Source organism: Apteryx rowi, unplaced genomic scaffold (assembly GCF_003343035.1).
Source record: "Apteryx rowi isolate R43461 unplaced genomic scaffold, aptRow1 scaffold_2, whole genome shotgun sequence".
NCBI lineage: Eukaryota > Metazoa > Chordata > Aves > Apterygiformes > Apterygidae > Apteryx > Apteryx rowi.
This window is the reverse complement of record NW_020448307.1, coordinates 5506341-5532496: the sequence shown is the minus strand read 5'-3', so window position 1 is coordinate 5532496 and position 26156 is coordinate 5506341. Positions and strand designations below refer to the sequence as shown.

Here is a 26156-nt window from a genome sequence, read left to right as displayed (position 1 = left end):
TAACATTCCTTTCCTATCTTAGAGGTTTGAGCCCATTACACAGCATGACAGAAGTATATCTCTTTTGCAAATTACCAAAATTGGTCTAACAATCTCCTTAATGATTTGGTTTGTACCAGCTTTTACTGAGAATATATGGTAATATAGGAAGTCTAGTGCTGGAAAAGGACTGTTCAACTTCTACTAGTTTATGATCTCTTAAGCTGTGATGCCCTCCTGTGGTCTCTAGGTAGTATGTTTTCTAGTAGAATAAGGAGATTTTTTTAATGCCTGAAAATAATGGTTTTTTTTCTTCCTTCTAAGATTCTAACACTAACTAAAATATCACATGAAGATATTTAACATGTTGCATTATTTGTGCAATGGTTGGCCAATGTCTCTGATTTGAGATGCACGTTTTCTTTAGGTGGTGCTAAAGGTGGAGCGTTTGCCTACGTTAGAAACTTAAGCTCCTTATAAAATGAATTTTTAGTATGTAGGTTGCTACCAGCATTGCAACAATTTAATGCTGTGACTGCCCTGTGGAGAGGGGGGAAAAAATGTGTGTATTTCTTTTTAATGAAGTCTGCCTAAGAACTTTTGACTCCATAGGACAATATTATGCATTTACTCATATATAGTTAAAAAATCATTCAAAAAATAAAATGGTAGGGAAACTGTTGTAGGTGTTGGAGTGTTGTCTGTTTTAGCAGGCTTGTCACATGCACAGTGAGAGACTCATTCTTTGGTTCTCAGCTCTCACTGCTCTACTGAGATACCTGCGTATCTCATGTTTGCCACAGCTCAACACAGCTAGAAGAAAAAAGCACATTTCAGAAGCAGAGTTCATAGGAATGCTTATAGCATGTGACCTGGCACACTTAGCACATGATGGGATACCTCATCTAATACATGAGTCCTACGGGAACCAAGATGTCTGGCTGGAGTCTCCATTCTGGTTCAGATGACCTGGGAGGTATGAAGATCATCCACACCATGTGTGACATGCAGGAGCAACTGATGTTTAGCTGTCTAGGAATCCCCTTGCATCACAGCAGCTTGGTGGTAAGTGTGAGGGTGCTGTACATTTACAGTGCCTGTGGCCCTTAAAATGCAGGGGTTGAATTCTGAGAACACGATTTAGAGCAAATACATGAACTATATGAAGTCTCTGACAAGGCAATTGGGAAGGGACAGCAGACAGGAGAACACCAGGTCAAGTGAAGTTGTCTTTCTGTAATATCAGAGGAGATGTTACTATCTGAAAGAGACGTATATATATATTTTAAAGGTATTTTCCTTTTTTGTTTTCTGATCATTAATCAATCGGTCAAGAGAAGGGAAATGTGCAAATGAAGAGGAAGCATTTGCACCATATCTGAGCTGTGTCAGCTACTGCTTTTGCCTACTGATTTTCTCACCTCTTTCTTAAAGACCCTTATCTTTTCCTCCTGCTAGTAGTGACTTCTTTCTTTGATCTCTTTCTTGGCCTACTTGTCTGTCTTGTTTATGGCTGTGTCTCCCTGAAAACAAGCATTCTGTTTTCTTTGTGATCCGTTGAGGCTATAATTAACTCCTCTTAATTTTTCTTCCTCTTTTGCTGTAAATTATTGAAGGTCTATTCAAACTCTCATGGGTTGTTTTCTACATGAACAGATATTAATGTATCTTGGGAAGAGCTGCATGGTTTTTACAGTGGGTGGCAGGTAAAATATATTTTTGTGTTTCTTGTAATTGTGTGGAACTTTCACACAGCTCCTGGGGAGAAAAAGAAACTTTTTTTTTAATAGAGTAACATGATTTGTTTATTTTTTAAACCACAGATATTTCAGAGACATTATGAGCACATTCTCTTTTCTGAAAACTAGATAAAATGATTGCATCTGTTCATGCACTGAGATATAAACAAATGTCATCTTTCCCTGTCAATGGTCATCAAGCATGAACAATTAATATTTCTGTCATAAGTTGTTCTTCACAGACTTCGCTGTAACGGAAAACAACTCCTTTGAATTTAAAGGATGAAAACTTGGCCCACTGACAGAAATGAGGACAGAATTTTACTAACAGAGTTGTAGAATTAATCTCTGGAGTTGACGCCATATGAAGAGGAATAAGGAAGAACCACAGTTTACTTTGTGCTGAAATTTTCAGCCTTTTTGGACTTTGCTGGGGCTGTAGTTAACTCATTTCCTACTGAGGTCAACATTATGCTTTTATCTTTGAGTCTCCAAGGGTGCATTTTCACAGCATCTTAAGATGATCTAAGTCAGGGATGCTGCAGTTCTGCTTCCTCCCTTGTGCCAGCATTGGCACTCATGAGATCGTGCAGTGAACTCTTTCAGAAAGCTGAGGCAGCTAAAAACTAAGCACTTTTTCATTGTAGGATTATTTTTGGCTCTCTCAGTTCTCTTAAGTGGATCACTGCGTGTTTGCACCAAGTGTCAGTGCTGGCACAGAGGAAAAATCAGGATCATGTGGCTGGAGGGCAGGACAGTTTTAACCCCAACGTGGATCAGTTCAGAGTGCTGGGGAACTACATCCTGATATGATACCCAATACAAAAGTGTAATATTCAGTGTTTGCTCTTGCTGCACCTTTATAAAGGCTCCCAGGATCAGAATTGGAGAGAAGACTTATACTAGTCTCTCTGACCAAGGCACCAGGCACAGCACTGCTGTTTGTCTCTGTTGTTGCCCCTGGTAGTGAGACTTGTGATCAAGCTGGAGAAGAGAGGTTGATAATAGTGATGTGACTGAGAGGTTTGGTGCCAATGTTCTTGGAGGTATGGAGTAGCACAGACAGGCCTTTGAAAGCTAATAACTGGGATGTAAAATGGGTATTATTGATAGAGGTAAAATGACCATTTCATGGGGAACAGTGTCCTAAAAAAAAATCTTGAAAAAGTCTATGGAATTATCATCAGAGGTGAGACAAGACAGGCCTGCAATTCAGGATCCAGTGCCTGAAAAAGCAAAGAAACAGAAAGCAAGGAACAGGGCAAACAGGGAGAGACTCCCAAACTGAAGAGGAAGTAATGTGATCTGAGCAGGCCCCACAGTATATAGGTATATACTTAACAGAGGGAAAGGTGAGGTGAGTGCTCTAAGTATGGATGCTTTAATACCTCATGAGGTTTTCAGGGTTGCACACACTTGTGTGTGTTAGATTATGTGTGGTCTATTTATCAGAAGTAGATTGTCTTACTGTCCACACTCAGACTTGTATCTTATTGTAGGGATAATGAACAAAGGAAGAAGCTACCTGAGGAGGCTGTGAAATTGCCTTCGCTGAAGGCTTTCAAAACACACTTGGCAGGTACCTGCGAAGGCTGCTTAGGGAAGGCAGAGGGGGATGCACCAGGAGAGGGAGCATGGATGGGGGAGGCTTATGTTCAAGTGGCAGCATCAGCGGCCAGACACACAGAACACCAAATCGCATCGGTGTCACTCCTGGACCTGCACTTGGGCAGAAAAGGAACAGGGGAATGAAGTGGAAAGAACAAATTAGAAGAGGTTGCTTGAGCTTATAAAGGAATACCACATGTGAAGGCTATGTAACTGAATTAATTACTAGGGCATACTGTAAACAAGAAGAGAAGAGGACTAGGTTAAGGTCTGTTTCAGAAACCTCGTGGTGCAGCCACTAATGTTCCTGATAAAACATGAGCTGCCCTTTTCACCTTCAAGAAGAGAAAACATCACCCCCAAAGTGATTCTCGGCTCCCAGATAATTTGCAATGTAAACTCCGGTAGGTTTAAAAATCTTGTTTCTAATGAAAAATTCAGTATGTTGAAAATCATGCCACAAATCTGAGGCTAGCAATGTTTAATGGACTGTTAAAGTAAAGCATCAAAAGTGAATGTATGTTAGTGGTTTCATAGGTTTTGCACACCCTGGAGTTCTAATTATTTATCTTAGAAAATACCTCCCATTGGAGCTAAGGAGAGATTTAAGGGTGAGAAGATGATGCAGTGATAGGGTTGGAAAGAGGACTGGAAAATGCGGGAGGAAACACTAGTAGGAAAAGTGAGAGCGAAGCTGCAGGAGGCAACAGGGACTGGTAGCACTTTGGAAAGGGAAGTGAGAATGAACACAAAAGAGGGAAGAAGAGCCAGCTAGCTGCGGAGAGGGAGTAGATGGGAACAGATTAAAAGGGAACGGGAAAAAAAGAATCTGAGGAGGGGAGTCACCCCCACTCATAAAAATATGATTTCCGTGTTGCCTTAAAGCCAGGAAAAGCGGCCAGCCACGGGAAATGAAGGTGAAACGCTTGGGCTGGCAAAGGTGAAGAGAAGAGTGCACGCAGGAGGTAAGGGCAGTGCAGTCCGCGCCGGTTTCCAGTCAGGCGCTTCCCGGCCTCAGCGCGGCGGCCGCGGCGCCCCCTGCTCCCGCCCGGCCCCAGCGGCCCCGCGCGCAGGGGGGAACCGCCGGGCCCGGTTCACAGCGGCCGAGGAGCGGGACACGGCAGCGACAAGGGGCCGGGAGGCCCCGGGGAGCGGGAGGAGCTGGCCGGCGCGTCAAATCCTCCTTCCCGCGCCCCTCGGGCTCGGAACAACAGCGAGGCCCTGCGCGGAGGGGGGCGATGCATAAGGGCGTGCGGGGGGTGCTTGAAGGGGGTGTCGGCGCCCAGCGCCCAGGCCGCGGTGCGGGGAAATCCCCCTCCGCGGTGAGGCGGGGACTCGGTACATGCCGGGAGCTGCGGGGGCGGGCCGGGCGCCCCTCCCCGCGAGGGCCCGGGGCCGCCTCCCGGCCCGCTGCGCGGCGGGGGCGGGGCAGGAGGCGAGGGGCTAGCGGAACGGCCGCCTAACGGTCAGCGTTTCAAATGAGCCCGCGCGAGCTGCCAGGAGACCCCCGCGGCTCGCTCCCCCCGCCCGCGGGGGCGGGGCCGCCGGGGAGAAAGCGCGCGGCTGGGAAAGAGGCGGCCCATTGGCTCGCGTCCGCTGGGTTGACGCATTGGCGCAGCCGGGCCCGGCCCCTCCCCCTTCTCTCGGCGCGAGCAGCGGGTGGTGTGCGTCGCCGGCCGTTACGGGGGAATTCTATTGGCTAGCCAGGACGTCAGTTACTGGCGGACGCCTGCCCTTTTCTCGGCTTTTGCCGACGCGCGGCGGAGGTCGCGCCCTCCGATTAGGCTCCGCGCTCGTCAATCACGGCCGGAGCCCCGCCCCCATAGGTGAGTCGCGGACGGCAACGGCGGCCCGCTCTCATTGGGTGCGAGAGCGCTGGGGGCGTGCGCTGCGGCGGCGCGGCGGGCGGGGCTCCCAGCGTCCCCTTTGTGTGGGCACCAGTCGCCGGCCGAGCTCTTGAGGAGTAGCAGCCGCCATTTTGTGCGTGTCTGTGTTTTCCCCCCACCCCCCGCCCCCCTTTTCTGTGGGAGCAGCGGCAGCCGGGACGCCCCATCTCTTCCGCTGGTAAGGTGAGGCGAAGCGAAGGCTTTGGGCCAGGCCGAGGGCGAAATCGCTGGCGGCTGCTGGCTGCCGTGAAGTCGCGCTGCTCGCAGCGAGAGAGGGGGAAGAAGAAGCCGACGGCGAAGGGGAAAAAAAACCTTCAGAGCTGCCCCCCAACAGGAGGAGGAGTCTCGGCGCCAGGCCTAGGCGCAGCCCCGGCACCGGCGGCAGCATGGAGAACTCGCAGCTATGCAAGCTGTTCATCGGCGGCCTGAACGTGCAGACCACGGAGGCCGGGCTGCGGGAGCACTTCGCGGCCTACGGTACCCTCACCGACTGCGTGGTCGTGCTCAACCCGCAGACCAAGCGCTCCCGCTGCTTCGGCTTCGTCACCTACTCGGCGGTGGAGGAGGCCGACGCCGCCATGGCCGCCTCCCCCCACGCTGTGGACGGCAACGCGGTGGAGCTGAAGCGGGCCGTGTCCCGCGAGGACTCGGCCAAACCCGGGGCCCACGCTAAGGTGAAGAAGCTCTTTGTGGGCGGCCTCAAGGGGGACGTGGGCGAAGGGGACCTGGTGCAGCATTTCAGCCAGTTCGGCCCCGTGGAGAAGGCCGAGATCATCGCCGACAAACAGAGCGGGAAGAAGCGCGGCTTCGGCTTCGTCTATTTCCAGAACCACGACGCTGCCGACAAGGCTGCCGTGGTCAAGTTCCACCCGATCCAGGGCCATCGCGTGGAGGTCAAGAAGGCCGTGCCCAAGGAGGACATCCAGTCGGGCGGGGGAGGCGGCGGCGGCGGCTCTTCGAGGCCTTCCCGGGGAGGCAGAGGCGGAGGAAGGGGACGGGGCGGCGGCGGATCCGGCAACCGGGATCACAACGGCCTTTCCAAAGGAGGCGGCGGTTACAATAGCTACGGCGGCTACGGCGGAGGAGGCGGCGGCGGCGGCGGTTACGGCTCCTACGGCAGCGGCTCCTACGGAGGAGGTGGCGGAGGTGGAGGCGGCGACTACGGCAACGGGTACGGCGGGTTCGGCAGCTACAGCCAGCACCAGTCCTCCTACGGCCCCATGAAGAGCGGCGGAGGAGGTGGAGGAGGGGGCGGCAACTGGGGGGGCCGCAGTAACAGTGGACCGTACAGAGGAGGCTACGGTGGGGGAGGGTATGGGGGCGGCTCTTTCTAAGTTGGAGCGCCCATACCCACTGGGGGTGGCATGGAGAGCCCTCCCTTTGATACGGGGCAGCTTCTAAATGGTTTCTCCCCTCATTCGCCGAAGGGCAGCTCCTTTTAAATGCCTCCCTGCTGTGGGAGCAGCTCCTAAATGCCCCCTGGGGGTCGCCTCTGCTGCCTGTGCCACTTCTTTCTCTCTGAAGATGGACTGGGCCCCACATACACATACTTTGTGTTACAGTCATTGATGGACTCTATTTTTTTATTATTACTTGGACCTTGGTCGTTTTTATACTAGCAACGAAAAATGTCTTGTTTTAATTTGTTTTTTGGGGTATGGGGGGGGGGAAGTGTCTTGCTGATCTGGAGTAAAAACTGGGGAGGGTTATGGGGGAATTTTCTTTGTTGTAAGGACTCGATACCTGGCTACTACATTTTTTTCTACAAAATCTACTCGGATCCCATGACTGAAATTAACATTTCTGTAAAGGAGGAAAAAATCGTTTTTACGTTTTTTATTTTTTAAATAAATCATTGTGTTCATTGACCTTTACATGTCTAATTTTTTTTCCTAGGATCCATTCCGTACGGTTTAAGGCTTTTCTGGGTTTGAAACAAGTGTTCCTCTGCTTTAAAATCTCTATGTATTTAGAGTAAATATTTTATTGCCAGTAAAGGTCCTAATTGACTTTTTTGCTACCCCCCTAGTGGATTTATTGGTTTTCAAACACTTGACAGAGAAATTTTTGAAGTACTAATCCGTGGATGTGGTCTGTTTTTTAAATCTCGTTCTCACTTATGCAGTTTGTGTGCATCCACCATCTTGTACTAGGCAGTTTGACGTGCTGACATGGTTGGTCAATTTTTTCTATAGGACTTTTCCATCAACGTATGTACTGTGTAGTTTTGAAGAAATAGTTTGTGTTAAGCATGTGCTTCATTCATATAAAATGTTCAGAATTTCCGATTGCTTAGTTTCAAGTCCTCTTATTGGTTTGTCTGTATATGATTCCTTACAGGAAAGGGTCAACATTTATCCCTTCTATTAAATGCATACTTGTTTTCATAGTACCGGGTTAACAGACTTCACTCTGAACTATTGTCCTTCATTAAAGTTCCCCGAGAATCTCTTGCAGCACCATCTACTGGCAGGATGGCAGAACCATTGCTGTAGGCTTTATTACAGCAAAGTAAAATTGGTTTGCTAACAATTGTTCTAGATTTTTGAAAGCTTTTTTATGCCATTAGATGACTGGTGCAGAATGAAATGAAATCTGCATGTGAATAAAGATGGGCTCCATGAGTATTGACTGAAAAAAGAAATGGATTTGCAATACTTGCCTCAGCACGTTTTTTTGGATCTTTTGCTTTTTTTTTAATAATTACAATTGCCCATATTTCAAAAAGTGATAATCTAAACTGTTTGGGCAAAGTGCTATGATAAATGAGCCAGCTAAGTGTACCAGTAACATAGGTGCCAGTTGTAAAGCAAAAATATCTGTGTAGTCTGCTTGATTAACAAATGTATATTTGTAGCCCTTTCACGCAATAGAATTAAAGTTTGTTGTTTATTAAAAATCATAATGTTTTAGGGGAAAACTGCCTTCCTGCATAGAAATATAGAATAGCAACGTTTATGGGTTTATGGATATCAAATAAAGAATTGAATTCCTTACATGCTTGAGTGAGAGTATGTATGATATGGGGCATGGATTAAAACGTAAAAAGTTATTTTGACTTCAGGTTTCTAAGCACTTAGTTTTTAATGCTGATGCTTTATGGGACTTCATCTGGAAAGCTGATCTGTGGTCCAGATATGCAAGATCCTAGGCATATAACTCCCACTGATTCCAGTGGAAAGTGAATGTCTAAGGCTTGTGCCTCTGGGCTGTAGAATTTCACATGAAACTTCAATGTGTTCTCAGTCTTTTATGTAAGTCTTAACTTGACACTGATTTTAGTTGAAATGAGTCTCTGTGTTGCTATTAGAAATAAAACTAGTGTCAACTAAATTCACTACCTGCTTAAGCTTAAATAAACAGGGACAGCTTTTTGATACCTTCAAGATTTAAGCTGTAAGAGCCAAGTTTCCTCTTGGTTGTGATAACTCGTGGCTCTTAAATAGTGAAACTGGTTCTCTCTGGCCTAGCTTTTGCAAATAGGTTCCAAGTAACTTGCTGTTTGATCTTCTATTGTATTTTTTTAATCTAAAAACTTGTTAGCCTCTGTTGTGAACCAGTGTCACTGATAACTTGTTGAAAGTGCAAGTCACTTCAAAGAAGTATTTGTGAAATGTTGCGCTTGGTGAACTACCAGCTCTCATCAGTGGAGAGCTTCAGGTAGTTGGCTTTATTTCAGATCACTGAGCTTGAAGTTTTTTGTTATCCTTACAATTTAAAGACATGTTGGACAGTCCATCCTTGGATTTCAAGTGAAAGCACAGCTTTCCATTTTATTCAAACAACTACTAAGTTCCAGGCCTTGTATTAGTTTAGGCATATGATTTAGGCCCTTGCATGGATGGGTCGTCTTAACCTTATCAAGGGACAACCTGGTTTTGAAAGATGCAGTTAAAATCACTTCTGTGATGTGGCTTGTCATTTGAGTTTGAGGAAAAGATTTGCACACAAATCAGACTTCATGTGTGAACTCTTAACTGTTTTGCCAAGTTATTGCTTGGTTTTGAGAACTGTTATACTGAAGCATACTATTTGATTACCTGTACATAACAGTCCTCTTGTAGGACTACTGTCTTACAGAATAAAGAGTGGATCCCAGAAATTGCACCTATATTTGAGAGGGGTATGCTATCTAATTTATGTCTTTAAAGTTTGTCATCTGTGTAATTTTCTAAGGTTTCCTCTGAAGTGCTCTGTGGCAAGTGTCTCGGGTAATTGGGATTGGCTCTACTCTGAGCTCCTCTCTCTAGGGAAAAAGAACTTTTTTGTGACAATGCAGGTGCCTTTTCAGAGGCTTGCGTAAATGTTTGTTCAGTGAGGGCCAGTAGTGATAGGCTGTACCATGGAATATAAAAAGATGCAAGTCCATATTGGATAGTATTAAAATGGCAATGATTTAAATAATCTTTTTGGATATATGCCTGTTTGTGGGACAGTTCCTAGCGAATGGAAAAGATTTGTTGCTAAAGCCTTGTTTACATGTTTAATGACATTTTGTAGTTTTCTGACCCCCAGGGTGTGTGTGGAAGAGTTAAGATTAAGTGAAGTCTATAGCTGACATGTAAATAAGTTTTAGACTGCAAAGTCCCTCTGGGATGGTCTTATGGAGAGAGAAGTAAAGTAGCTTTAGTTTGCTGTTCTTTATTTTGTAGTTATTACTGGAGCATAGATGTCTGAAATCATTTAAAAAGTTTAATGGCCTCCTGTTCAGTAATGAGTGAAGTACTGTGTTAGTTTCACCTGTGAGAAATAGGAAGTGAGAAAAATTAGTGTATTTTTCAGGTTCAATAAAGAAAGTAAAAGTGCAGTAGTTCTCTTAAAGTGGATTTTTTTGTCATGATCTTCTGCATGAACAAAAACAAATTCCCCAAGACAAAGCTCTATAGAGACTATACTACCATAGTCTAGCTTCGTGTGTTAAGTGATGCGCAGTATTTTCTTTAATAATAGAATAAGCAGGAGTACTCATATCTACCCCAGACACTCATCTGTTCTTAGTCCTGCTTCATGTGACTTGTAAATTTTATTTGACTAATAAAATTAGTCTAACATACGCTTTTATAGTACCAGTGACTACTGTATTAAAAAGAAACATGCTAAACACCTCTACACTTAATGAATCGATAACTGCACAAATCAACGGAAGGACATCTCATTTGTTTATTTTAATATTAAGTGATGGAAAGGTAGTTCAGAACAGAAGCGACAGTTGAAACTGCTTCGATGGCAGTAAAAACTGCGGATCACTGACACTGTATTACAACTGTGATAGATTTCAAAAATAAAAAGCTGCGTCTTGCCCTTCAGACTAGTGTAATATCCTGAAGTGGATGATGTTTACCATAGGGAATTGAGCAACCTCTCAGGTTCGCGTTGTGTTCTGAAATCGTTGCAAGCAGTGCCGCTGCAGGGCTAGCTCCTGCATTCCCTGGGACCTGTTAGGAGGCCAACAGTGTGCACAGCGGGGGCAATATTGGGAGATGTCCTTGAACTGTCAGATACTTTTTGCCTGCAGTGGCCTTGAAAATGAGTGAAGCTGAAATATTTAAGACAGAAGTGTAATTTACAGTTGCTAACTGCTTTACTGTATTCTTTTCCCCCACCAGCTTAGATTCCTTTGGTAAAGCAAATTTTGCTTTCATTTTTAGAGTTCAAAGATCTAAATGGAGAGTGTAGATCAGAACACTGGTTTATTATCCTACCCTGTCAGCTGATACTATTGTCACAATATAATGGCATTCCTATTGCTGCTGAAGGGTTTAATGCTGAGCGGTGCTGAGGACCCTCACCTCCTGTTTAAGTCTGAAAATAGAGCAGCTTCTTTTTTTCTATGTATCTCAGAATGTGCTTTCTAAAAATGCAAAAGTTTGATTTAAATTGTTAATTAATCCCCCAAAATAAAACTTGAGGACACACTTCTGATGTGTACACAATAGATGAAAATGCGGTACATTTTTGTGGAAACAGGGTTTTGCTACTACAGTCTGTGAGATGCCTGGTTTTCTAATAAGAGGTAGCTTACTTGAGTTTAAAAGGGATTGCTTGTCCTGTAGTTGTTCTGATGGTTAAAATTTATCACATAATCAGCGGTTTGTACCACATTTATGTTGTATAAATTTTGTTACAGACCTCTGCTGTCTAAGCTATCAAATAGGAAGAAGGCCTTTCCAGTGTGTTTATTAAAGTATGTATATACAAAATACCTTGGATTAATATTAGTTGATGATTTAAAAAGTAACCTAAAAATTTCAGTCTTTCACCTTAACCATAGCTGCAGTTTACAAAACAATGGCTTATTTAATCTTTTTTGCATAATTAATTCCATGATCCAGTGTATCCATCTCTTAAAGATGTGTTTTTTGCTTATTTTTGTATTTCTTAAATGAATAAAACAATTACATCTGTGCTTAGTTTTAAAATGGATTTCACAATACAAGAGCATTATAAGGAGCTTTGAGCCAGCCTGAAAAAGCACTATTTGCTTTTGTTGATGGGTTTCCTGTTGAAGTATTATTCCTTTTGTTATTTTTGGTACGCACATGTGTATGCATGCACCCCCTCTACTTCTGCTTACTTGGAATGAATATTTATTCCTGCTGCAATGTAAGTACTACACATCTGAAACTAGTCAATATTATTTTTTATAAAGCAAAATGACAGGCTTTCTGCAATACATCTTCACCTAAGAATTTTCTATTGCTTGTTGTATGCTAGGACTTTCAGAGGAGCTGATGGAGTTGGATGCTTTCCTCCTTGATGTTCCTTTGACAAATCCTAATCTTAATTTTTCTGCCTTCTCTGCACTCAGAACTCTGTTCAATTTCTATATTATATGCAGGGGGAGGAAATGTATAGTCGCTTTTGAACTGACATCTCTGTATGGTTCTAGAAGTGTCTTGATCATACCTCTACCCCCCTAAAAACATCTAACCCGTCTCATGGGAGAATAGAGACGTGGGAAAGTGTAGCAGGAATATTGAAGGAGCAAGGGCTGTAAAGAGGATTGGTACAGAAGAGAGGCATTCTTCAGATTCTTTTATTTCCTGAAGTTCTCCTGTCTACTGAATAGACTGGACTTCTCTCAGTTAAGAAGATGGGACATTTCAGGTCCCTAGGCTGTAGCAAAAAATTTTAGCATAGAAAATAAAATCCAAGTACTAGTTTCTGTTGATGTTTCAATCTGTGCCAGTAGGAGTCCTAAACAAAAAGCTGCAACATTTTGCTGATAAATACTCTCTGCGGCTGATCTTGGTGTAAATTCTTTTACTAAAGGTCCATACCATAAATCTGTAGTATTGCTATTGCTATTACAGAAAATATTAAGCTTAGAGCCCTGGATATTCTCAGATTGTCAGTTATCCAAGTAACCAAAGCTCCTTAACTTTGAAAACTTGATGTCAAGCCCAGTTAGACTAATAATGCCATCTGTCTGAGACATCTGGATATTAACCTTTTTAGTCTGATGCATGTAATTTCATTCCTGGATGCTTTCACAAATGGAAAATGCATAAATTTGCTAACAACTGCTTTTTCTCAAAAAATTTCAAGCTATAATATGTAGAATTAGGTAAAATTTTGATACATACTACATTCGTTAAAATAATTTTTTTTTCATGCGTAATGCAGTAAGGAATCAATACCAATTTAGAAAGGGATTACATTTCTAGCTGCAAATGTGGTAAGAGCACATTTGCTCACTACCATCAAAGTACAAATCACTGAAGAACACTGCAGAAACTCTTTAGAAGCAGAGTCACTTGAATCTGAAACTATCTCAGTTGTTCAAATGTTACTTTATACCAAGCCATTGCTAATTAGTTTTATGTCTCATAGAAGTCCGGGACTCACTGGAAATACTGTTTCGTATTGAAGGGCATAGCTAAGCCTCACATTTTAAAAACATGCGGTTGGTCTGTAATCCAGTCAGTTCAAAAGATGAGTAACGTTTCAGTCACTTCTGTCATTTCTGTAACTTTTGTTGCTTTCTGCAGTTTCACATATGTCTTTTTCTCTTTTGTAAGAAGTTCTGCTTTCCACGAAATCCTGGAGAGAGGAAGCATGAGTCTAATGACTGCAGGCACTGGCTTGGAAGAAGAAAGATCAGGAGACCCGTCCTTGTTCCAGTATGGACTTCCAGTATGGACAAAATGCACAAGTAGGCTTTGGGACTAGAGATTCATGCTCTTTTTCGTTGCTCTCTTTCTCTCTTCTTTCTTTCATCTTGTTTTCTTTACTGCACGCTAACAGCGCGTCGGTGGAAGGCTGCCTTCTCCCGAACACCCGCGCTGCCGAACGATTTACAAGGCTGTGGGCAGGGCATGGCCCTGGCGGGAGTCCGTGCTTACCTAGCTATTGTATAAAAGCACAGCGCTATCGGCTGTGTTTGGAAATAACTTACTCCCGTTTCATTCTTCAGGTACCCTCCCTTTAAAATGGATCTCCTCAGGTTTCAGGCTGTGAGTCTTGATTGTGCCTAAATCTGGGTTATTAGGCAATGCCGTCGCCCGTTAAAGGGACTGAAAATACATACAATACGTGGTGCTCCTTCATGTTCCTTATTGGCGCTGCTCAGCACGGTGGATGCTGTAAATCTCTCGTGAAGCTTCTCACCGTCTTTGGGTGTGTTGGCTCAGGGTGGCAGATTTCATGTAGGCATCTCCAAGTTAAGCACTGCAATGTTAAATCCTTGTCTGAATGTGGTCTGTAGCGTTTGAAGAGACCTTTGTCCTCTCTGGCTGCTCCCTGGCTGGGTATGGTTGCAGAGGCTTGTAAGGTTTCTGATCCGAGTTTTGCAGTCATCTCTGCGTGGTTTTTTTGTGTCTAGTCCTTGGCTGTGTATTTTCATTTGTGCTTGTTGAATTGTATTCCTTCCACCACTGCTGGAATAAAGTCCCTGTTATTGAAGGGAGCTCCTTTGAGTCCTGTCCTGTCCTGTTTGCAAGTTCAGGACTTCACAAACTCTTTTTCTGTAATTCTATCTTATGGAAGTTGCTACTGGGGTTTTCTTTTACTTGCCCAGCACCACCTAGAATCTGGGTTTCTGTTCTGAGGTATCCCATTGCTTTTAAAGCCTCTTTGATGAATGAGCTTGGCGATGAATAGTCACCACGTGTGTTATGCTGGGCTTGTGTGTAGCTGGTGGCAGTGGGAAGCTCTTGTTTTCCATGGACTTGGAAGCCAGGTGAGAGGGAATTGAGAAATGTTCCTCTGGAAGGACAGTTGGGAAGGCAGTGCTGGGCTCGTTTTATTGCTAGTGCTGCTGTAGGCCAAAAGTATTGCCAAGAGCTGGTGCCCCGTATTATCTAGTGTGTTCCTTAACGTGTGTTTTCTTTCTCTCTCACAGAGTGCACCTCTGGGTGGAGAGAGAGGATGAGAAAGCTGAGCCCTGAAAAGCATACCGCCAAGGCTTGGTAAGTGAACAGAAACTCAAGACCGCAAGAGAGCGACCCAAACCCCTGACATGCAGTTCCCTCTACATAAATTGAGCAGAAAAAAGTAATTGTCCAGAAAATACTGAGCGGGATAACCAAGGGCATTTCATTATCTGTCAGTATACGTGCTGCATGAGGCAGTATTTTTTTTTGTTCAAATCAGATGCCTATGGGAAACACTCTTACCTAAGCTTGCGTGTGTGGCATCTATGCAGTTTACTCATTCATGTTAATGTTGCAGCATATTGTGTTATGGTATCAGAGTGATGGACTGGGTTTATTAGCTTTTGCAAAGAACAAAAAAATGAAATGTTTAAAAAAAATTTAGAGAGTGAGGCAATGAGTATACAAGAGGTAACAGGACATAGATCTTGAATTCATATAGGTTTGTTTATCCTAGTCTCAGAGGATACAAATGCTAATTAAGCCATATAGCATCTTTATGAAGCGTATGGGTAGTTTCCCCCTATTACAGATTGTAATGGTGGAAACATTAGGGGATACATTAAAAAAATACATTAAAATGACATTTTAACATTTAAGTAAAATTTGGAAAAAACATTTTGGGCCATAGCCTAAACTTTTGCCCAAGTTCATGTGTTTTGCCTGAATGAGAGAACTGGACACTTCAGTAGGTGCAGAAATGGGAGAAGCTTGGAGTCAGAAACTAGGAAACATGAGGCAGAATGACTTGGTAGACTTTAGCCCATCTGAATACCGGCCTTTTCTTTTTTTTTTTTTTTTTTTTTTTGGTTAACCTTTGTTCAAGTGTTCACAAAACTTGTTTTTACAGCTTTCTTCCTGAATGTTAATTTTTCTTTCTGAGCGCTCATTTCTGAACTATAAGATATGTCTGAAAATCTTCCAGCAAGTTTCTGATGCATATGTAACATGACTACGGGGCAGGAAGTTTGTGCTGCTGACATAGCTGGCTGCCGGTGACATCAATTGCTTATGTTACAGGAAAAAGTAAGAGGAGGAGCAGGAAGAGCATTTCCAGCTTATCTGTTACTGCTGTGGAGGGTGAGCAGTATAATGACTTATGCCCCAGAAATCCCAGCCTGGGGGCTGAGATGGCCATTTGTGCTCCTTCTAAAGTTGGTAAGGTTACGATGGAACTGCTGGAGGAAAAACACCGTTTTTATAGGGATGATGGTCCATTTTAAAGTTTAAGGGAAAACATATTTCCTCATGCCTAGTTTGGCTGGCCTGTGGAAAAGAGGAGTGTAAAAATTGCACATCTACCACCAGAGGGCAACAGTCTCAGAGGCTGGAAATCGCGATTTCTGCGGCACCTCTGCTTGGGGAGCAGGACCCCTCGCCTGGCTCCCAGGGTCTCCTTGCAGGCGGCCGGGAGGGGATCGGTGCTGGTGTGGACACTCCAGCCCTCTGTCCTGGCAAAACCCAGTGCTTCAGAAACCATTAGTTCGGTGGGAGTTTCACCTTTAACTTCAGCTGTCAACACACGGCTGATTGCAGATCTGTGACGGTTCCTACCTAGAGGGTCTCCCAGGCCCTTGTTTTGAGTGCTGTGGAAAATTGGATCCCTCTGAATTACCATAATCCTAAATTTTAGCTGCTGTTTTAGTTTTGTTGGTCATGTGAAAGAAAGCAAGGAGGTATGACATGCTCTAAATTCTTCCAGTGTGTATTATCGATGGACAGTGGTATGCTAGGAATCTCATAAAATGAAGAAAGAGTAATCCAGTTAAAAACAATAGCTTTGCTTTTTGATATTTGAAAGCAGATACCCTTAGGACTTCTCTTCCAAAGTGCCTGGCCCTCGCAGTTGCGTTAGGAGTCAGCACTGCATTCAGAGCATCAGCTCCAAGTGACTTCAGTTAGCCCCTGAAATATTGAGACATCAATCTCAGGTGATACCTTTCATGATTTTTCTTATATTATTTTTCTTAGTGGTCCCTTTCCCAGAAAACTTATGGTCTAAATTCAGAGCTATCTAAATGAATGCTTACTGCACTGAATTAGAGTCACAGAATAATTTTGGTCGGAAGAAACCTGTGGAGGTTATAGGGTCCAACCCCCCACTCAAAGCAGGGCCGACGTCAAAGTTAGATCAGGTTGCTCTCTTGGACAAAGATTAAAAAAAAAATTTTTTTTAAACAAAACGAAAAATAACCTAAGCTGAGAAGATGCAGACCTGGCAGCTTACATGTCGGGTTCAAACGTAGTGTTTTATGCACGCCTTTCAGAGCTCCTCAATGCAGAACCCACAGTTTGTTTCAGAAGGGTTAATAATTTTGTGGAGGGGATTGTACAACTAAGAAGGAGAGCTGGTAAAGATAGGAAGTTATGTTTATGATGTAGATCCCTGGAAAATGGTATATTGGTATAACTATGGGCAGTGAAGGGTTACTGAATCACTGTTTGCACTGTATTTAAGCCATATGAATCCTGTGATTTGTAGCTCTTGCAGGACCAGGAAAGTTTTTTCTTCTTGATGCATAGTTTGGTTTCTGTTGGGTTTTGGGGAAGGGATTCCTTCTGGCTTCTGCTGGAGCTCTGGAGATTGATAGGGTGTTAGGGATGTATTGATGGTATTCACAGAATTAAATGCTCAAAAGCAGTCCATGTGCTCTACTGACAAATTCAGGGTTAAACCCATTGCCAGACTTGGGCCGGGAGGGAATTTTGGATCGGATTGGCAGGGACTGTTTGTATTCTCTCCCTTCCTGGCATTTTTATTGAAGAAATTCCCTGCTGTTGTAGGGACACTAGCAATGCTTTGATCTTTCCTAATCTACCCTATGGCTTGTTAGAGTTGTGGGGTTTGGTCTGCTACTGTAGATCTGAAGATTTTTACAGGAATCTGGAAAGCTTTTGGTGGGCTGATTGGAGTGGATATTCTGTGCACCTTTCTAAACTGAGTATCTGTTACATGTCTGAGAGGAGACTGGATGTCTGAGTAGTCCTAAATTCCTAGTATTAGGAGTTTTTGAAATAGCCTGGAAAAATTCCCTTCATCAAGTGCTAATAATTCCTTTTAACAAGCTTCCTTTTCAAGGTATCAATCTTTGCTCTTAAAAAAAAGCAAGAGATTTTTGTAGTGGGGTTGTTAGCCAGTCATGATTATTTTGCAAGGCTCCTATAATTTCTTATTTCTGGAACATGCCTTTGGCTCATCTCAAGAGTGACTATTCACTGGTTTGCTCTTGTCTCTCGCTAGGATTTAACTTCCCATGGTTACTATAGACATTTATAGAATACAATGGTACGTACGCCTGGTGGGCGAAGCACGTAATAAGGTATTCTGGTTTAGTTCAATCGATGTGCCTGGTTCCCAGGGCTAGGTTGACTGAAGTATAGATTTTTATGGTGAAACGTGAATGTTTTGTTATTTAAAAACTATGTGGTAATAAAAATACACAGGTACTTGGCAGCAAATTCAGGACGTGCTCTTGCGCCTGCACTTGTTATGATTATTGAGGGACTTATTCGATGGAAGCAAGTTTCAGCCCTCATTTTCTAAACAGATTGCTACTATTTTTAGTGTAGTTACTTTTGCTCTGGCTTGAAGTCTTGTGTCTCACAGTTTTGCACGTTGTGCATCAAGAGTGCATGACTGAATGGACACTTGGGAAGTACGTGAGGGTCTGGATGTGCTAAACTGATTGATTTAGCAGGATTCTCAAAGGGAAAATGCAGGAATCGTTCCCGTCTGCCTTCTCCCGAATGCTGCGTGAGGTTTGGCTTTGTTGCTTTATCCGTTGTCTTCTCTGTTATTCCCCATGCAACTTTATCAAAGTCCTTAAACTTCCAGGTGTTTTAAATGTTCTTATCTGAAGAATGGGGCTGATGACCAGTTAATATCCTCATGAGGAAGGTGCAATAGAATTTATTAAATCATTAATGCTGATACATTTTAAAAGATGTAAGAAACTGAAGTTGCTAAGAACAAGGATATAGTTTGAGGAGAAATGTAAGAGTGGGGTAATTTTATTCAGGAAAGAGATGGAATGTTATGTTGCAAAAGAAAACTCTCGGACGCTTCTGTTTTCCTCTTTCCACTGACAAGAACATTTTGGGAATGGAAAAGTAATGAAAAAAGCAAATGTTTCTTGTCTTTTATATAATTAACCTCTATGGCCTCATTGTTACAGAATATGATTGAGGAAAACTTTAATAAAATGAGGAAAAAAAAAATACATTTATGTGAAAGACTAGTCTTTAAAAATGGCAAGTATTACTGAGTCCAGTGCTCCAGGCTGAAGAGCACCTGGAATTCGGAAGGATTTATACTCCCTGCTCTACAGCAACATGTATTTGGCCTGGTAGGTTGTGAACTTTATGCAAGGACTAAATCCTTGTGAATAAATGGCAATCTGGATTATCAGCAGCACAGGCAAAACTGGATTCCACCACTCCAAAGACGACGAGGTGGGGCTGCCCTTAAAGGAAAGGGGGAGGATAAAGGAAAGAGCGATTTTGGGGAGCGCTTTTGTTATTTGATTGCTACGTCTCCTGCTAAAATGGGTAGGGAGGAGCAGTCTGTGTTTCCAAAGCTCTCCCATAGGAATGCTATACAGAGGACCGTGAGCATTTTCCTGATTTCACCCATCTGCTGTGCTAGGCAGTTCCTACTTTGCGTACTTTGCAGAGTCGTTCCTTTAGCATGTCAATACTTGATTTTTATAAGAGCTATGGCCAGCTGGGCTGCAGGTTATTTCTGATGTGTGCCTGTGCGGAAAACAGGCGGATGTTGGGTAGAGGCTGGTGCCCAGGGCTGCCTTCAAGGAAAATAAGAGACAAAAATGAGAGACGGAGGGAATATCTGGGCAAGCAAACGTCCTTAACTGAACGGGGGCAGAAGCTGAGAACTGCTGCCCACGTCCCTCCCAGGCTGCTGTTTTACTCGATGTCGAGGCTCCTACCAGCGAGATTTTGGGGTCCGGACGCCGCCCTGTGAAGCGCGAGCAGGGAGACGCCGGGGGGCTGGACCCCGTCCCTCGCGCGCCGGTGGGACCATCGCCAGGGCCGCGGCCCCGCGTGCCGCCGCGACCTTCCCGTCCGCGGCGGGGATTTTCGGTCCACTGAAACTTTTCTGGCGGTAGCGGTCTATACGGTCTATACGTCCCGAGGCTGGAAGAAGTTTTGGGCCCGTCCATCCGCCTTCTCCCCTAGATGCCAACCGCCGAGCGGCCGAAGCGACGGCAACGCGAGGACCGAGGTGGGCGGCCAGGCGGGCCGCGGCGGCTGGACGTGGCGGCGCTCGGCCTGCAGAGCCGGGGCATCCCCTGACCGATCTTCCCCGTCCCCGTCGCCGCCGGGGCTGTTTCAGCCGCGGTTCGGCTCCGCTCGGCTGGGCTGGGCTCGGCTGGGCGCGGGGCCGCGGGCGCGGAGGCGGCGCTGCCGCGGTTGCCCGGCGACCGCGCAGGGGCGGGAGGCGGCTGCGGGGCGGAGGAGGAGGAGGAGGAGGAGGGAGCGGGCTGCAGCAGCAGCAGCAATCGCTGCGGCGGGGCGCGCCGGGCACGGAGCTCTCGCCGCTCCGCAGCCTGCCCCGAGGAAGCGGCCCCGGGCGCAGCCATGCCGGGCCCGGGGCGCTGAGCGAGCCGCGCCGCCGCCCCGCGCTGCTCCGCGCCGCTCCGCTCCGCACAATGGAGGAGGAGAGGTAGGTGCCGGCGCGGCGCCTTTGTGCGCGCCCGCCCCTGCCCGGGAGCTGCCCCCCGGCGTAACCCCGAAAGCTTTGTTTCCCCCCCCCCCTTTTTCCCTCTTTTTTTTTTTTTTTCCCCTTTTTTTCTTTTGTTTTTCCTCCCCCCCCTTTTTTTCCTTTTTTTTCTTTTTCCTTTTTTTTTTTTTGTTCCCGTAGCAGCTTAGCAGCGTGAGATACGGGACTTGCACGAACCAGATCCCCTGCCCGGCGGCACCCATTAGCATGCAAACAGCGGTGGTTAAGTTGAGGGCGGTGAGTTGGGAATTGGCAGGGTGAACTTGCCCCCGGCCAGCGGGCATGTGCCGGGCGCGCAGGAGCTGTGTGTCCCCCCCTTCCCCCCCCACCCCCCGCCCGAAATCCCTTCCCGTTTGCAGAAATATCTGTTGTCTTCTGTGTAACGACTCGATGTTGCAATGTCATGGTGACGGGCTGCTTCCCCTCGTGGGCTCAGACCTCAGGAATAAAGTGTTTCTCAGGAGGACGTGTTTTATAGATGAATGAGGTCATTGGGGCTGTTCACATCTTTTTTTTTATTTTATTTATTTTATTTTTTTTAAGCACTGGTATGTCTGGAGCACCAAAGGTGTGGGGAGAGGAGGTAGGGCGACGGGCTGCAGCCGCGCCGGGTCGCGCTCGGGCACCAGATGTGCCTGCCCGGACGCTGCTGCTGCGTTCGCCTTGCTTAGGTCTTCATCCTCCAGCGGTTGACTTCGGAATTAAATTCTTAGGCGCTGCCCGCTGGTAGCTGGTGCTTCCTCGAGTGGACGATGAATGAAAATCCGTGAGGTGCGTGAAGCCTGTAGGAGCCTGTTCACCTGTCTCCGGGTGTGCGAGGACAGGCGGAGGGAGCCCCGGCGTCTGGCTCTTCCGTGCTGCGGGCCGGGCCGCGTGCTCTTCGTTTCCTCCGAGGCGGCTGTTTTCCTCCAAAACCCGTGTGCAGTAGCACTCTCGTGAAGAGTCAACTTTAATGGCCATCGGACGCGTGAAAAGAGATTACTGCTGCTCGGGGACTTCATGGATGCCAGAGAGATGTTCAGTGTTTACTGTCCTCTCTGCGTTCCTTCTCTCCCCGACTGCCTGGGCGCCTTTCATGCACCAGAAACACGCTTGTGCTGCTGGAAACTAAACGTTAAGCTGTCCTTTTTTTGTTATTGTTGTTTTTTTGGTTTTTCTGTGTTTGTTTTAACAGGATATGCTGAGTGCTTCCTTTTCACGTTGTGCTGGTGACCTTGCTGGGGGTGGGGGCCTGGAGGGAGGGCTTGACCTGCAGATAATACTAATCCTCAGGGCTTGGCAGAAGTTTTGCTTAAATATGATATATTGGAGAAATTAAACGAGGGTCAAACCCCAATTCTGGGAATTTTCCCTCTGCTGAGGGAAAACACTCACGCAGCCTGTAGGAGTTATTTTTCCAAGCTCTGAAGAGCAGCTTTCCACCCTTAAATGACTCAACAGTCCCGATTGTTGTTTGTGTGTTTAATGTGCAAAACAAAACGCGCGGCCTGTCGGATCTCTTTCTAAATGCACTGCAGGGCTTACGTTCCCCAAAGCGTGTCAGCGGCCAGCTGTGGATATTCATCGCGAGTGCTTCCTACATCTTACCTTGTCGTGTTAGACGCATGTCTGTGGAACGTGTTTCCATTTTTTTGGAGAGATTATACACATGCACATATATTCATATATATATGTGTGTGTGTATATATATATATATATAAATAAAAAGTGAATCTAGTGTCTGAGGGAGTGGAGAGAAGCTGTTTTGTAATCTCAGTCTGTTATCATCATAGACATTTATTATTATACTTATTGCCTCTTCTTATGGTGGCCAGCAAAGGTGCCGCTTTGAATTGGGGCCTATTGCTGCGGTTACGGTGGTGAAATAGTCACCTGGAAAGTAACTAGACAGTTTTGTCTCTCTTTTTTTATTTTTTTTTTTAATTTTTTTTTTTAAAGACTGATTTTAGGGCATGAAGGATTGCGTGTCCTCTCTCTCTGGAAGTGAGGAATGCAGTGAAGCTGCAAGGGATTGCCCAAACTTTCTTACATTTCTAGTTTTAGAGCAGAGACGGGAGGCAGCGAACGGGTCACGGGGAATAACGATGGGGGATTTGACTCTTGGGAAGAAAAGCTGGAGTTACTCACATTTGGCAAGAAATTATTTCAGAATCATCATTTGCTTTTATCCCTGCTGATAGGGACTTTGATTTTAGGGAGAGTTCGCATAATGCTGTAGGATTGGATGCGTGTGCTCTGGTTCTCAATTTGCAAGAGGTGTTTGAGTTTAAAAAGGAAAAAAAATGGAATGTTAATGTTTGGTTAAGGAATTATAAAAACTTGTAATTCGAAATGTCTTTAAGTGGTGCCAATCTCTTCGTGGTATTTGTCTGAGAAATACAATATTTGCTTTAGAAAGCAAGTGATGTTCTTGTCATATTTGAGTTACTTTGTGTTGGTTCCATTATTGTCAGAGAACTCTTTTTTTTTTTCTCCTCTCAGTAATTCCCGACGGCTGTGTTTCTTCTGAGATCCCCTTTGATATGAATGTTTTCTGGTGTCTGTAGTGTGCCAATTACATATTTTACTAAACTAATGCCTCAGCGTTGGTATAGGCACTGAAAAAACCCCTCTAACTAAATTGTAAATAAATATTATTATCAAAACAAAAAAGTCCTTTCTATTATGCTCCCTCTAACATATTTTCATGATAATATGTTGCTCTGAAACCCTTTCAAATCCATCTGTCTGGATATTTAAACTCCTTCAGTCGCGTTTTTTAACATCGTTTTATATACCCAAAGAAAATTCTAGAAATTGGGATTTTATTAATACGCCATTACACTGACATCCTTTTCTTACTTTGTATATATGTCTGAGTCGGGGAATGGAACCGTGAGGCATAATGTATTTTTGATTTTAGTTATTGATTCTGCATGAAAAAGTTACTCCAATTAAAGTAAAACTTGCTATTTTTTTCCCCATTCTGTTAAGACTAAATTACTATTTTGGTCTTCATTTATCTTAGTAGAAGCATTTCAGCTTTGAAGACTAGCAATGGCTATTGGGTATCTTTTAAGTTTTTAGATCAAAACTATGTCAAACCTGTCAAAAAGTTAAGATTACAGCGATGTTTGTGATGTATCCGCAAAAGAAGGGCTGTAGGTTTAGGACGTTCGTAGTTAACATGTCTCTCCGCTTTTAAGTTGATATAAAGCTATGAAAGGCCGGGTCAGGATGCCCAAGTAACCTTAGCTCTGCCCCTTCCGAAGCATCAGTCCATGAGAGCGAGAAGGTCACTACTGCATGTTGCCATCTGTTTTTCTCCGGGTTTTATGTGCCGTGAGAGGTTGTCGGGTGTCCAAACCCTTCGGACCATGGGGAGATGAAGCCATTTGCAAGCAGCACGTGCGTTTACCGATTTCTCTAAACCGAGCACTTTCTGCTGACCTCCACTGAGAAGGATGCTCACGTGGTTCTCTGCCTCGGGTGGCAAAACCCCCTTGGTGCTTGGAGGGGACAAACCACCCGCCCCGTTCCCAGCGTTGGGGGCCGTGCTCCTGCAGTGGCTGCTCCCTTCCCGTGGCTCCGGACGCTGGCGGTGGAGCTGTCCGACCCCACAGAGGTGCGCAGGTCCATGAGTCCCATGGCGCATGAGAGGCCAGCTCTCCGCCAGGGGCAGAGTCCCGAGGTGTCTCAGCAGCTCCAGCCTTGGTGGTCCTGTCCTGGCTTGCTTCCTCCCGGAGAGATCAGGATTGCCCGGCAGTGCCCGGGTCAGCCCTGGGGTGGTGCAGCACAGCTCCAACGCGGGAGTGTGGTCGAGCTGCGGGAGAGACGCTCGTGGTGTCCGCGTGAAGGTCAAGAGCTGAGCCCCGAGGACGTTCCCCCAAAAGTGTGAGCAGAAGCCCATCCTGTCCACCGCTGAAGGAAGGCTCATTTGAAAACTGCTGTTTCTTTCGGGTGAACTTCTCACTCCAGTAAAGTCAGTGGTAGAATTGATTTTTGGCTGAGTCAGGATTTTCGTTCCTGGGGTTTACCAGCTCTCTGCACAGTAATAACCTTCCAAGGGGACAGTTTAGCTTTAAGGAAGGCTTTTATTCTTCCTCGTAATCTACAAAGACATCTGTAATTACTGCTGGTAACTAAGGCAACCCAACTTTATAGTTAATGCATGCGTGCAGCAGAGCTACGGGTTATGGGTTTTTAAAATACCTTCCTGTTGGTCGGTATGCAGCTGGAGCTCAGACGGGACCTGCTGCACCCCTGCAGGTAGCCTGAGCCAAGCCCCACTGGTGTGTTGGTCATGTCTTGGAGAGGAGGACAGTGGTGTAAAGGGGCTTCTGATTAGCTTCCCTGATGTAATTCGGGTCTCTGAAATCAGGTTCATCTGTTTTACGTGGGGGCAGAGTTGGAAGGAGGACCATGCAGGAGGTGGTGGTGGTGGTGGTGAGGGGTTGGTGCTCTGCCTCTTTGCTTAGCTTGGCAGGATCCCACTGTGCCCCAACAAGCTTGTTAATCCGGCCCAGGGAAGCTAAATCGTTTGTCTGTTCACTCGCTGCGTGGCCTTGGATGGCCCGGGAATAGAACAAATTGCTCCTGGCACCCGACTGGCAAGTCCCGCTGGTGCAGGAGGACATCGCTGCTCCAACGTGAAGATGCTTACGGGAAAGTACGTCTGATTACAGAGCACAGGGACCCGTGCGTGTCCTGGTGTTCCCAGCCATACCTTTGATTAGAGAGCTTTGGTCTTTCTTTTTTTTTTGTTCCTTTAGTAAAATAATGGAGTAATTCCTAAGTAGAACAATTCCTAGTGGTGTGGGAAAAAACATGGAAAAGTGTCATGTAATGCATTACTTTCGTCTTCTCCGGGTGACTTTTGCTTTGTGGCGGATTTCATTTACTCGGATCGTTTAGGTTCTTGCATTTTTATGGTGGAAATGTGTCAGCGATATCAGAGAGTGCATGTATGGTGGTGTGAAATCTCTCTTCCAGATAAAGACGTCCTCACTGTATTAATGGTACAAAAATCTATGGAATATGAGTCGGTCTGAAAGATGAGTTAAAGGCACTTAGCTGTTAATTTTTTTTTAATGTATTTTTTATGTGAGTCATTTGGAAAAACTTTAAATAGCATATCCTGATTTTTTTGAATCAAGTTGTACACCAGACTATGCGCAGAACTTTTTTTATGGTGAGCCTTTAGGTACTTGGTAACCAAGTCTGAAATCCACCCTTGCTAGCAAGTGTGAGAACGTCTTTTAGGATGCTCTTTAAAAAGTTACTCTTCGTGCTCTTTAGGAGGAATCGATCCATCTTTTTTAAAAATTCCAAAGCGAGATTTTTGCTTTTAAAGCATACACACAAATATTGATCGAGTTGCAGCTTTATGAAGGCTGGTTGATCTGACATTTACTTTCGGTATTCGGTGAAACTTGTTGGGTCCTTTGAACCGCATCTCCTGCCAGTTGAAAAGGTTGAAAATACAAATCTTTGGTCTCCGGCGCTGGAATGCTAATAAATCTCGGTAGGGCGCCTTTCTTATTCAAGAAACCTCATGATTTTTGTTTGCATCAGTTGATTTTTGGATCCCGTAAGGTCAGTCTTTGAACAGGAGGGAAAGCAGCGGGTTGCGGGGGCCGGCTGCTCCCACCCGGAGCCCTGCGTGCAGGTGTCTGCTGCCTCCCTCTTTCGGTTTCACTTTCTTTTATTTATTTTTTCTCTTTTTGCTGGCTTCCTGTCAGCATTTCAGCTTTGGAGACCAAAAGTTCAGTGAAGCTACTTGCGCTTTCAGAGCCTCCTCTTTCGCTGCTGGGCTCCGGCGTGCCGCAAGGGAAGGTTTATCGGTTAAAAA

General features: G+C 45.2%; 1 protein-coding gene across 12 annotated transcripts in view; it reads left to right on the top strand.

The window, feature by feature from the left end:
- The first annotated feature begins 5215 nt into the window (after positions 1-5215).
- Positions 5216-26156, top strand: part of KLHL3 (kelch like family member 3) — a 61581-nt gene continuing 40640 nt past the window's right edge. For 2 of the 12 annotated variants that reach the window (XM_026063162.1, XM_026063160.1), the window contains exons 1-3: positions 5216-6383; positions 13234-13367; positions 14556-14622. In XM_026063162.1, the coding sequence (XP_025918947.1) occupies positions 5599-6383; positions 13234-13367; positions 14556-14622 (986 nt within the window). In that variant the 5' untranslated portion in view covers positions 5216-5598. Of the gene's footprint in view, positions 6384-6604; positions 11397-13233; positions 13368-14555; positions 14623-15611; positions 15745-20248; positions 20270-26156 lie in introns of those variants that run through there. The other 10 variants (XM_026063164.1, XM_026063165.1, XM_026063161.1 and 7 more) reach the window with 9 other exon arrangements.